The sequence below is a fragment of the Dendrobates tinctorius genome, unplaced genomic scaffold (genome assembly GCF_039654945.1).
Source record: "Dendrobates tinctorius isolate UK_male_01 unplaced genomic scaffold, ASM3965494v1 ptg000326l, whole genome shotgun sequence".
Lineage (NCBI taxonomy): Eukaryota > Metazoa > Chordata > Amphibia > Anura > Dendrobatidae > Dendrobates > Dendrobates tinctorius.
In genome coordinates this window covers 12,445,841-12,459,493 of record NW_027361993.1, presented here as the reverse complement: position 1 = coordinate 12,459,493, position 13,653 = coordinate 12,445,841, and the positions used below count along the sequence as shown (strand labels likewise).

At 46.6% G+C, this 13,653-nt stretch overlaps 1 protein-coding gene across 7 annotated transcripts in view; it reads right to left on the bottom strand.

The window, feature by feature from the left end:
- ACOT7 (acyl-CoA thioesterase 7) overlaps nucleotides 1-13,653 on the bottom strand; it is a 313,478-nt gene that overhangs the window by 108,311 nt on the left and 191,514 nt on the right. For all 7 annotated transcript variants that reach the window (XM_073561759.1, XM_073561758.1, XM_073561756.1 and 4 more), the window contains one exon: nucleotides 4,791-4,907. In XM_073561759.1, coding sequence (XP_073417860.1) covers nucleotides 4,791-4,907 — 117 coding nt within the window. The remainder of the gene's footprint in view (nucleotides 1-4,790; nucleotides 4,908-13,653) is intronic.

The following is a 13,653-nucleotide window of genomic DNA, read 5'->3' as shown; positions in this document are numbered from 1 at the left end:
TCCTGCTATTGAGTACCCTAGGATCTGCGGTATGGCGGGTGATTCTGTTATGAATGAGTCACCGTAGGAGGCAAAAACAGAAATACAAGCTAAGTCCAGAAAACCAGAGAAGTTGGCAACTATCAGATTGCAGACCCCTGAACCTATCAACACAACTAGCAGTAGCCGTGGGGGGTTCCTACGATGCCCTAGACCCCTCGATCACAGCCGGAGAATTAAATAGGCCTAAAGAAAGAAAGGGGAAATCTAAACTGCCTCAGAGCAGACCCCAAAGCAATAGGCAGCCCCCAACATATAATGACGGTGAAGCAAGATGAAAACACTAACACAGACAGAAAGATAGACTGAGCAAAGACGGGGCCCAAAACTACCTAGATAGGAAAGGACAGGAAGGCTGCTGTCTGCAATCTGCCAAAACCCTATCAAAGACATAAGCCAACAAGCTGATATGAAAAAGGCCCTGAAGCAGCTAGGCTTCAAAAACTAAATCAGCACTCAGGTATTTTCAGAAGACAGAGCTAAAGGAATTCAGCACACACCAGCAGGGAATGGCAGAAATCCAGAAAAACAAAGCAAAACAAAGTCAAAGCACCAATACAAAAGGCCGAGCAGCAAACTTAGCTTTAGAGGAGCAGGAATTCAGACTGGTCTCCAAGGATCCCACAGAGAAATCACCCGCAGGGCAGAAGGGCGTCGGCAGCCTTATATCCAGTCAGTAACTCCACTCAGCCAGTCATCATCATCAGCCTCAGGTGTTTGATAATCAGGCTCACTACCTTTCTTTACCAGAAGAGGGAGTTCCTCGGGCCTCAGTAATGGAGGGGAAAATGAACTCACAACAGTGGGCCGTGTGAAGTGGGCAGGGCTACTTGGAGTGTGCGTGGCTTGATACATACACACAAACACACTCAGATATACACTCACTGGCCACTTTATTAGGTACACCATGCTAGTAACGGGTTGGACCCCCTTTTGCCTTCAGAACTGCCTCAATTCTTCGTGGCAGAGATTCAACAAGGTGCTGGAAGCATTCCTCAGAGATTTTGGACCATATTGACATGATGGCATCACACAGTTGGCGCAGATTTGTCGGCTGCACATCCCTGATGCGAATCTCCCGTTCCACCACATCCCAAAGATGCTCTATTGGATTGAGATCTGGTGACTGAGGAGGCCATTTGAGTACAGTGAACTCATTGTCATGTTCAAGAAACCAATCTGAGATGATTCGAGCTTTATGACATGGCGCATTATCCTGCTGAAAGTAGCCATCAGATGCCTGTTCTTAGCTGAGAGGAGTGGTACCCAGTGTGGTCTTCTGCTGCTGTAGCCCATCTGCCTCAAAGTTCGACGCACTGTGCGTTCAGAGATGCTCTTCTGCCTACCTTGGTTGTAACGGGTGGCAATTTGAGTCACTGTTGCCTTTCTATCAGCTCGAACCAGTATGCCCATTCTCCTCTGACCTCTGGCATCAACAAGGCATTTCCGGCCACAGAACTGCCGCTCACTGGATTTTTTTTCTTTTTCGGACCATTCTCTGTAAACCCTAGAGATGGTTGTGCGTGAAAATCCCAGTAGATCAGCAGTTTCTGAAATACTCAGACCAGCCCTTCTGGCACCAACAATCTTGCCACGTTCAAAGGCACTCAAATCACCTTTCTTCCCCATACTGATGCTCGGTTTGAACTGCAGGAGATTGTCTTGACCATGTCTACATGCCTAAATGCACTGAGTTGCCGCCATGTGATTGGCTGATTAGAAATTAAGTCTTAACACACAGTTGGACAGGTGTACCTAATAAAGTGGCCAGTGAGTGTATATACACATATACCGTATTTTCCGCTTTGTAAGACGCACTTTTTTTCCCCCAAAATTGAGGGGAAAAAGGGGGTGCGTCTTACAAAGAGGATATACATTTGCGCTGCCACTGAGGGTACTTGCCGCGGCACTCTGTGCCCTGATGCTGCCGCTGCGCTGTCCGCCACCGCCGCGCTCCTGTCCCCCGGTGGTTTCTTCCGCCCCACCGCCGCCGCCGCGCTCTGTCCCGTTCAGCGTGGGGGGGTCTCTGTCGCTCCATGCCTGCTTTCTTCCTGGAAAATGGCCGCCGCGCATGCGCAGACGGACATCTCGGCACTGAAATCTCGGGAGATGAGATTTCAGCGCTGAAATCTCATCTCCCGAGATTTCAGTGCCGAGATGTCCGTCTGCGCATGCGCGGCGGCCATTTTCCAGGAAGAAAGCAGGCATGGAGCGACAGAGACCCCCCCACGCTGAACGGGACAGAGCGCGGCGGCGGCGGTGGGGCGGAAGAAACCACCGGGGGACAGGAGCGCGGCGGTGGCGGACAGTGCAGCGGCAGCATCAGGGCACAGAGTGCCGCGGCAAGTACCCTCAGAACGGGACAGAGCGCGGCGATGGCGGCAAACACCGGGGGGACAGAGCGCGGTGGTGGCGGTAAGAACCGGGGGAGAGCGCGGCGGTGGTGGCAAGCAGGCACCGGGGGACAGCGTGGCGGTGGTGGCAAGCACTGGGGGACAGAGTGCGGCGGTGGTGGCAAGCAGGCACCGGGGGACAGAGCGTGGCGGTGGTGGCAAGCATCAGGGGACAGAGGGCGGCGGCAGTAACAGACACCGGCAGCGGCACGCTGCACATCAAAACACCCCCTCATCCCAGCAGCAATGTTCCACTCCGGCCTCCTCCATCACCACCCCTGGAAAGCAATAAGACGCATGGATTATAAGATGCACCACCATTTTATTAAAAATAAAGTTTTTTTCCTATTTTTCTCCTCAAAATTTGGGGTGCGTCTTATAATCCGGAGCGTCTTATAAAGCGAAAAATACGGTACATACATATATACACACATATATCTTTTTTTAAACCCCTTCAAATGACAAATTCAAGATATATATATAGATATATATATATATATATATATATATAGATATATATATATATATATATATATATATATATATTTATTATCCACTTCTCCCAGGCCCAAACCCATCCCATGGCACAGCTACCTCCAGATCCGGTCACTCTTCAAAGCTCTTATGTGTCTCTAGTCATGGCATCGCATGGCGTCGTGCAGTTCTGCGGGTCAAGGCTGGAAGCGCTTAAGAACCCAGAAAAATAACCGACACTGGAGGTGGGACAGCTGAGGTCTCGGTAGGGATGAGTATTTTTTTAAAATTATTTTTACTTCTTTCCAGCCTTAAAATAAATTCAGCAAAATGGCAGCCATCCAGCTGGATTTAAGATAAATCGCAAAAAAATGGATTCTGGATAGTATAAATTTTTGGTGAAATTTGAAGCAAGTTCAATTAGCTTTCAATTGATTCACTCATCTCTACATTTAAAGGGATTCTGTCAACAAGTTTTTGCTATCCCACCTGAGAGTAGTATGACATAGCGGCAGAGACCCTGATTCCACTGACAGAGTTTGAAATCTGAAAGCAGCATAATGTAGAGACGGAGACACTGAATCTAGCTATGTGACACTTACTGAGCTGCTTGCTGTAGTTTTGATAAAAACACTATTTTATCAGGAGATTATCACTCAAGGACTAGTAAACCTGCTGCCATGTAGTCCTCCATATTCATGTGCTCTGGGTAACCCCGCCTCCACCACTGATTGGTATCTCTCTGCCTATGGACTGTGTATACAGAAAGCTGTCAATCAGTGGTATGGGTGTGGTTATACGGGGCTCAACATTCAGAGAACTGCTAGATCTGCAGCACAGAAAACTGATTTTATGTTACTTACTGAGCTGCTTGCTGCAGTTTTCATAAAATCACAGTTTACTCTGCTGCAGATCTAGCAGTTCTCTGAATAGTGACAAAATGAATGCCCTCAGCCCCATATTATGGAAGGCAAAGGAGACACAAAGAGGTGGCACACCAAGTGCCCTCAGCTCTATAACACAGAACCGTACTGGGCATGAACTCTTACCATAAAAGCATCCCTTGCCCAAAAGTACCATAATAGGACAGACCACCAGTATCAGATCAGTTGGGTCTAATTCTTGGTGCCTTCTCTTATCAGCTATTTGAAGTGACCATGGTAGTGCCTGGTACAGAGGAAGTGGTTGGTACCGTCCCTGCGCCTGGTATAGCGGCTGTCTCTGGTACAGTGGCAGTGCTTAGTACAATGGCTGTAACTGGCACAGCATCAGTAGCGGGTACAGTGGCAGTGGCTGGTACAGCGGCTGTGCCTGGTATAGTGGTTGTGCCTGGTACAGCGATCGGTACAATGGCTGCGTTTGGCACAGCGGCAGTAGCGGGCACAGCAGCAGTGGCTGGTACAGAGGAAGTGGTTGGTACCGTCCCTGCACCTGGTATAGCGGCTGTCTCTGGTACAGTGGCAGTGCTTAGTACAATGGCTGTAACTGGCACAGCATCAGTAGCGGGTACAGTGGCAGTGGCTGGTACAGTGGCTGTGCCTGGTATAGTGGTTGTGCCTGGTACAGCGATCAGTACAATGGCTGCGTTTGGCACAGCGGCAGTAGCGGGCACAGCAGCAGTGGCTGGTACAGTGGCTGTGCCTGGTATAATGGCTGTGCATGGTACAGCGAACGGTACAATGGCTGTGCCTGGCACAGCGGCAGTAGCGGGCACAGTGGCAGTGGCTAGTACTGTAGCCACCTGTAACTCTGTCCCATTAACCTGAAAGGGTCTGAGCTGCAATACCTGACACAGCCAGTAGCAATCTCACATTGCTCAGCTTATTACTACACATGTAATTACTTTTTAGAACTCTAATCGACACGACTGTCAATAAGACATACCTTTTTGGATTTTGCGATGAAAGTTAATGGCATCTACTGAGGCTGTAACAATATTTGTTTTACAGTGTCGAGCTGCTACAATCCCGGCCACTTCATCCATTAATTTCATTGTAACGCCTAAAAAAGAAGGAAAATCAAACCATATAAATAATAACCTTGTATTCAAGATAAAATGGAAAACATAATGTGCAGGGTATTATATACATTAAAAATATACCAAAAGAGAGAATCATTCTGCATGTGTGCTCTGCCCCTTTAGGTATAGCACCACTAGATATAGCACAGTCTGTTAGTGTAATGACTTGTACAATCATACACAAACATGGCTGCTTTCGTTCAAAAACACGTAGCAACAGGTAGCCTATGCAAAAAAAAAAAAAAAAAAAGGAAGTAAAGTTTTACATCATTGAAAACTGTTGGGAAGATGGTGGTTGCTGCAGATCAGGTGTAAGGCACAGGAGAGGAGACTGACTGTTCAGCGCAGCAGCGCTCCTGACACAGGCACTGTGCAAACTACAACCTGCTGTAGTTGGGGCCATAGAATTGGCTGACAATAGCCTCCTTTAAGTATTACGTAAATCTCTCTAACAGAAAAAGTACGAAATTAAATTAGTTCTAGGGCTCTTTAAGCAACAGAGAGTAAAAAAAACACCTAATATTCCAATGATAGGTTAATTGGTAAGGAGTAAATGTCAGTAATTCGGCGAGCTCTGTCGCTGAGCTGATCTGACTCCAAGGATAATATGGGCAGATTGTACGTGACAGTCTGCGGATCCATGTCACACCTCGGCTAATCACAGGTAGTGTGTAAATATAGTCCTACCAAAAAAACACCTTCACAAATCGGATCAAAAATGCCACGAATATTAACCTCTTCCCCCGCAAGAATTATAAATCCCATCTTCTCCAGCACGGCGCAGACTATCATAGGAGATGGAAAAAACGCATGATTATTAAGTCCACATAATTCAGATGGATCTGTGGATGATATTTACATATGACGCAAGGAAAGCCCCTGAGGGTCTTTGAAAAAAATAGATGAACTAAATAAAATCTTAAAAAAAAAAATATAAAACAAAAATGAAAACTTCATTAAAACCTGGAATCTGATCACTTAGAAAGTAAATCGGCTTTCTTTTTTCTTTGAGCGGTCCAGTTCTACAAGAGATATCGTCATACATTAGATAATGAAAATATAGAAATGTGTCGGATTGTCAAATATTCTGGATCGATCGTGACAGAAACTTCCCTAAAAGTCCAACATAATACGCTAACAGAAAATGTGCCCCATAACAGTCCCATGCCAAAGTGCCCCCATATTTCTGCTAAGTGACAGTCACTGTGACCCTAAAGAGTTTACAGCTCCCGTTGTGCATGAATAATGTGATCCCTACACAACTGTCCTCTTTCCATCCTATGCTCCTGATTTTGTCTCCTGGTAATTTAAAGGGAAACTATCACCAGGTTTGTTCTACCCTATCTGAGAGCAGCATTATGTGGGGACAGAGACCCTGATTCCAGCGATGTGTCACTTACTGAGCTGCTTGTTGCAGTTTTGATAAAATCCCATTTTTAGTTGCTGTAGATCTATTAGTTCTCTGAAAGCTGTGCTCTTTATAACCCCGCCCACACCACTGATTGGAGGCTTTCTGCCTATACAGAGTGTACACAAAAAAAGCTGCCAATCAGGGGGTGGTGGCATGGCTGGCCTACCTGGCAGCAGGTTTGATAGTCCTCCAGTATTAATTTCCTGGTGATAAAACTGATTTTTTTTAAAACCACAGCAAGCAAAAAAGTCTTATAGCAGAGTCTTATTGTTATCCTGTCATATAATTAGTATCTGGTGCCTCCATCATCATACTTTGGGGACACTTACAAAATTTGGTCGAAAAAAAAAATTTAAGCTGTTACCCAGAACAACCAATCAGGTTTTTGTTCTTAGTTTTAGAGAGATTTTTTTTTTTTTTTTAAATTAAACTTCAAATAATCCCTACTTATGAGAATGGTCACATGACAATAGGCTAATCACTAAGGATCTCTCATAGCTCAGCCGTAATTTGTACGGAAACCTGGCAGTATGATCTGGATTTCCCTGCAGCGCCACCACTGGGCAAATTGAGCATTACACAGGGTCCATTCACGTCAATGAGCTGTGTAATGCAGGACATGACAGGTCCTCAATGGAGACACACTTTGTAGCAGATTTTTACCATGCCCAAGTGATGAAGGTCCTGATCCAAAGGAGGGTCGTGTATATAGGGTATATGAAAATTAGTATTTTACACTAGCCAAACATTTTAGAAGGGGTGGGGTTCAAGAAATGTGGCAAACCCATCGGCCTCCATATTGTGCTCAGTCTTTGCTTTCAAATACGGTATATGTTTTTAATCTTTTTTTCTGGAGCAGATGTAAAGTTCAATGTAAAGGGAACAATCCTGGGAATGTGAGCATGGAATTTAATAAAATATTTAACCCATGTCATTTTCAGAATGTTAAAACCCAGTTTTGGCCTCCTTGTTTATACCGGCAGTAAATCTACAGTTTCTAAGCAGAGTGACCGGGTCAATGGCCTAGAAGATATTTTATAACAAGGGAAAGTCGTACAAGATCGAAGCTTTTTCCATTCAGGCTCCGGTTTAGAAACTTTCCACCCACTTAGTTTTTAAGAGTCTATCTATGTAGCATCTGTTATGTAAAAACCAGTAAGGTCAATTTTCTACTCAATTTCCATAACATCTACTGGCTTTAATTAAAACGGCCACCTTCAAGAGAAGGCATTGAAGGAAATCTGTTAGCTTGATGTTAACCCCCATCCCAAACCATTTACAAGTGCATCTCAAGCCAGTCCAATAACTTTATCTGAAAATTCCATTTGTTCTTTACAAAAAAAAAATATCGCTGTTTTAATTAACCCCTTCATGACAGCGCTTTTTTCGGTTTTGCGTTTTAGTTTTTCGCTTCCCAAAGCCATAACTTTTATTTTTAGTCAATATGGCCATTTGAGGGCTTATTTTTTGCGGGGCGAGTTGTACTTTTGAACGTCACCATTGATTTTACCATGTCATGTACTAGAAAACGGGAAAAAAATTCCAAGTGCGGTAAAATTGCAAAAAAAAGTGCAATCACACACTTGTTTTTTGTTTGTCTATTTTGCCAAGTTCACTAAATGCTAAAACTGACCTGCCATTATGATTCTCCAGGTCATTACAAGTTCATAGACACCAAACATGTCTAGGTTCTTTTTTTTATCTAAGTGGTGAAAAAAAATTCCAAACTTTGCTAAAAAAAAGAAACAAAACAAAAAAAACATTTTCCAATACCCGTAGCATCGCCATTTTACGTGATCTCAGGTTGGGTGAGGGCTCATTTTTTGCGCACTGAGCTGACATTTTTAATGATAGCATTTTGGTGCAGATACAATCTTCTGATCGCCCGGTATTGCATTTTATTGCAATGTCGTGGCGACCAAAAACGTAATTCTGGCGTTTTGACTTTTCTCCCGCTACGCCGTTTAGCGATCAGGTTAATACTTTTTTTTATTGATAGATCGGGAAATTGTGAACACGGCGATACCAAATATGTGTAAGCTTGATTTTTTTATTTTGAATGGGGCGAAAGGGGGGTGATTTGAACTTTTATATTTTTTTTATATTTTTAAAACTATTTTTTTTTTTTTACTTTTGGCATGCTTTAATAGTCTCCATGGGAGGCTAGAAGCTGCCATAGCTTGTCCGGCTCTGCTACATAAAGGCAATGCTCAGATCGCCTCTATGTAGCAGAATTACAGACTAGCTATGAGCACCGACTACCGGTGGCACTCATAGCAATCCGGCACTGACAACCATTGAGGTCTCAAGGAGACCTCTGGTTGTCATGCCGACAAAAGGGTGACCCGTGATCACGTGACACATATCACCGGTGAGTGTATTTCCGGCGCGATTGCCGGAAGCGCTTGTTAAATGCCACTGTCAGCGTTTGGCAGCAGCATTTAACTAGTTAATAGCCGTAGGCGGATCGCGATGCCGCCCGCAGCTATTGCGGGCACATGTCAGCTGTTCAAAACAGCTGACATGTCCCGGCTTTTAGGTGGGCTCACTGCCGAAGCCCACATCAAAGCGGGGAATACTGCCATCAGACGTACTATACTGTCTGATAGCAGTAAGGGGGTAATACGCAAATGAGGCTTAAGTGATTTGGGCGTTTCTCAAGCCTTTGACTCCCCAGTTCTATTCCCTGCCTTGCACCACCTTCTCCAGTGAGTCAGTCAAGATGGAGAAAGCAGCACTTGGGGGTTAAAGAGGCAGGCACTCAGAGGCTTGGGAAGTGCTTCATCACACCCAAAAGCACCTCAGCTTCATTTGCATATCTTTCAGTAATGCAGGAATGGACTTTCTAGGTAAGGCCGGGATCAGACATGCGAGAAACCCGGACGAGTCTCGCATGTTATTAAACGGCACTGCCGCCGGCACTCTGGAGTGGAGCGTGCGGCTGCATGTATTGCTATGCAGCCGCACACTCCGATCCGAGTGCCGGCGGCAGTGTCGGGTATTAACATGCGAGACTCGTCCGGGTTTCTCGCATGTGTGATCCCGACAATTTTGCTGGGGGGGGGGTGAAATCAAGTTAACAGATTACCTTTAAATAGTGGAGTTTTTATTACTTTTAAAGTTTTGCCATATTGAAGGTATAATTCTAAAAAAATAAAGTAGTATTACTACTCCAGTCCTCTGTTTAGCTCTGCTTAGCTCAGAAGTTATAACACCCTGTCCATGCAGTCACCTGACCGCTAAGGTCACTGATTTGCTGCAGGATCAAGTGACGGACAGATACTCCATGCAGTCACCTGACTGCTAAAGTCACTGATTGGCTACAGGATCAAGTGACGGACAGATGGTCCATGCAGTCACCTGACCGCTAAGGTCACTGATTTGCTGCAGGATCAAGTGACGGACAGATACTCCATGCGGTCACCTGACCGCTAGGTCACTGATTTGCTGCAGGATCAAGTGATGGACAGATACTCCATGCAGTCACCTGACTGCTAAGGTCACTGGTCGGCTGCAGGATCAAGTGACAGACAGATACTCCATGCAGTTACCTGACCGCTAAGGTCACTGATTGGCTACAGGATCAAGTGACGGACAGATACTTCATGCAGTCACCTGACCACTAAGGTCACTGATTGGCTGCAGGATCAAGTGACATACAGATGAGACATTATCATTTCCGTTCCGGACAGAGATCATTGAAGAAGGGGGACACTGGAATAGTAATCAACATTTATTTTATCCCTTCTCTGGAAAACACCTTCAGGAGCAGTGAGTGGTTAGAAAAAGCGTCTCTAGATCTGGAGGACTGTACTCAACGGTGCATTATACAGATGGTCAATGGATTTGTGTAATTCTTAGTTTCTCCTGTGGTGCGCTGCAGGGAAACTTAACAACTGGACAAATTCTACAGATGACTGTTTGAAATCTTAAAAAGAAAGTATAAAAAATACCATACCATTTATTGGCCGTCGGGGAAAACGCCATATTGTTGGCATAATACCATCTACTGAATCGGAGTCACCAGCAGCTGCATTAGTTCTGTGATGGTGGAGCGGCCCAGAATATGTACAGAGCAGAATGTTATGTGGCTTTCTGTATCACAATCAGTAACTTTTATTAGTTCCAGAAATGTCCCAGATGTGCGCTCCACCGGATATGCCAACAGCTGTGCATCGTTCTGGGATTACATTGAGCCAACTGTGTCAGGGGGATATAACACAGGGAAAAGGGCTACACTATCATGCAAAGGGTAGGATCTAACTAGTAAGAACAATATGGGAAGATAGAACTAGGCGAATATGAGCAAAGACATCCAAAACCACACAAGAATATCTTAAAGTGGTTATCCAAGGTTAGAAAAAAATATTTATATCCAAGGAACAGCGCTACCCCTATCCATAGGTAAAGTCTGGTACTGCAACTCATCCCCATTTTATGGGGTTTTCCTGTACTGAAAGCATATCACGTATCCACAAATTGGGGGTTAGATTTCTGAGCATGGAAGGGGATGAGGATATGACAGCGATTACAAGAAAGGGGACCCCAAATTGCTTGGGTAAATGGAGCCAGGTCACATATCCTTGCTACATTCTTTAGAAGACTAATGGAAATAGGCGAGAACAGCAATAGGCTAGGCTAGTTGGACACCATACAATTGCGAAAACCCATTTTTAGGCCGAACTGCCAAATAAAAATAATGGTAGACCTTATTTTTGTAGCCTAATACTTTAAGAGGCAATTCCAGTCACTGTTAGGGTGCTTTCACATTGCATTTTGTCACCCATTCTTTGGTCGCATCGGGGCTGTGAGCCAAAAAGCCATCTACTATATAATCGTCTAATTCTGTCTGTATGTCTGTAACGGAAATCCTGCATCGCTGATTGGACGCGGCTGACCAGGCGCGACCAATCAGCGACAGGCACAGTCCGGCCGCGAACTGGCGCGGCATTCGAGCGACGCACGCCACCGCTAGGTTGCCGCGGGTCATCTCCTGCTGCACTGAAGTCAGCGGCAGCGCAGCCGGGAGATGACCGGCGCAGAGCTCAATGTGTGGATGGTACCCAGGGTCCGGAGGAGAGGAGACTCTCCTCCAGGCCCTGGGTACGATAAACCTGTAAAAATCGAATTAAAATAAAAAATAGTGATATACTCACCTTCCGACGGCGCCCGGACTCTTTCCCTCCTCTCACCACGCGTCCAACATCTTCCAGTCCCAGTAATGCTTTGCGCGAAAGACCGCTGATTACGTCGCGCTCTCGCGAGAGTGACGTCTTCTCCGGTCCTTCGCACTAAGCCTTACTGGACCGGAAGATGCCGGGAGCGTGGAGAGGAGATCGGGGGCTGTCGGAAGGTGAGAATAACCTTTTTTTAAAAATTTTTTTATTAGTTTTTACATTCTATCTTTTACTATTGATGTTGCACAGGCAGCATCAATAGTATAAAGTTGATCACAATTGTCAAACACTATGCTTGACCAGTGTGACCAACCTGTCAATCACATTCCAAGTGAAGCTTCAAATTGCTTGGCATGCGCTTGAATTCCGCACGTGAAAATTGTGTGAAAAACGCATGTTTTCCGCGGGAAAACGCATGTGAATTTGCATGCGTTTTTCCCGCGGCGGGAGTTGCGGAAATGCTGCGGAAATTTCCGCAGCATTTCTGCAACGTGGGTACTTAGCCTCAGTGTGACACGCAGCAGCGACCAGGCCCCTCCTGTGAGATCGCCGATCGTGGTGGATCGTCCTGGACCATCTTTTGAACGCCGGTCTCCCGCTGGCCATATTCTAAAATACCCAATGCGTGAGAATCGGACCACCATCTAATGGACTATAATGGTGCCAACAGAGAGAATGTGTGCTCTGTCGTGCATCATTTTCGGATGCATACGCCTACTGGATACAGACTGCGTCTGGGTGTCCACTACACGTCAATGCTTCACCCTTTCAAAGACATAGTTAAATAATAAAAATTCTAATTGCTCATAGCCGCCACTTGTTGGAGGTGGCGGTGAATGGAGCTTCGTTGGAGGAGGCGGTGCATGGTGCATCGCTGGAGGAGGTGGTGCATGGAGCCTCGCTGGAGGAGGCGGTGCACGGAGCCTTGCTGGAGTAGGCAGAGCATGGAACGTCGCTAGAGGAAGCGTTGCAGGGAGCTTCATTGGAGAAGGCGGTGCATGGAGGCTCATTGGAGGAGGCGGTGCATGGAGCCTCCTTGGAGGAGGCAGTGGATGGAGCCTACCTGGAGGATGTGGTGCATGGAGCCTCCTTGGAGAAGGCGGTGCATGGAGCCTCATTGGTGGAGGCGGTGCATGAAGCCTCATTGGAGGAAGTGGTGCATGGTGCCTCAATGGAGGAGGCGGTGCATGGAACCTCATTGGAGGAGGCAGTGTATGGAGCCTCATTGGAGGAGGCGGTGCATGAAGCCTCATTGGAGGACGCGGTGCATGGAGCGTCGCTGGAGGAGTCAGCGCATGGAACATCGCTGGAGGAGGCTGTGCATGAAACCTCGTTTGAGGAGGTGGTGCATGGAGCTTGATTGGAGAAGGCGATGATTGGAGGCTAATTGGAGGAGGCGGTGCATGGAGCCTCCTTGGAGCAGGCGGTGCATAGAGCTTCCGTGGTGGAGGCGGTGCATGGAGCCTCCTTGGAGGAGGCAGTGCATGGAGCCTCCTTGGAGAAAGCGGTGCATGGAGCCTCATTGGAGGAGGTGGTGCAAGCAGCCTCATTGGAGGAGGCGGTGCATGGAACCTCATTGGAGGAGGCAGTGTATGGAGCTTCATTGGAGGAGGCGGTGCATGAAGCCTCATTGGAGGAGGCGGTGCATGGAGCCTCGTTGGAGAAGGCGGTGCATGGAGGCTCATTGGAGAAGGCGGTGCATGGAGGCTCATTGGAGGAGGTGGTGCATGGAGGCTCATTGGAGGAGGCAGTGCATGAAGCCTCCTTGGAGAAGGTGATGCATGGAGCCTCATTGGAGGAGGCGGTGCATGGAACTTCATTGGAGAAGGTGGTCCATGGAGCCTCATTGGAGGAGGTGATGCATGGAGCCTCATTGGAGGAGGCAGTGCATGGAGCCTCACTGGAGGAGGCAGTGTATGGAGCCTCATTGGAGGAGGTGGTTCATGGAGCCTCATTGAAGGAAGCGGTGCATGGATCCTGGTTTCGTCTGGTACCTCTGAAGGGGGCTGCATCTGAATCTGATGCAGAGAGGGATTCATGTTACAGCACATGAGCTCCTCCTGGTTCTCTCTGTATAGCACAATATGGGAGGATCTTTTTCTACATGGGTTGACGACCACGCAGAACTGTCATCAAGCA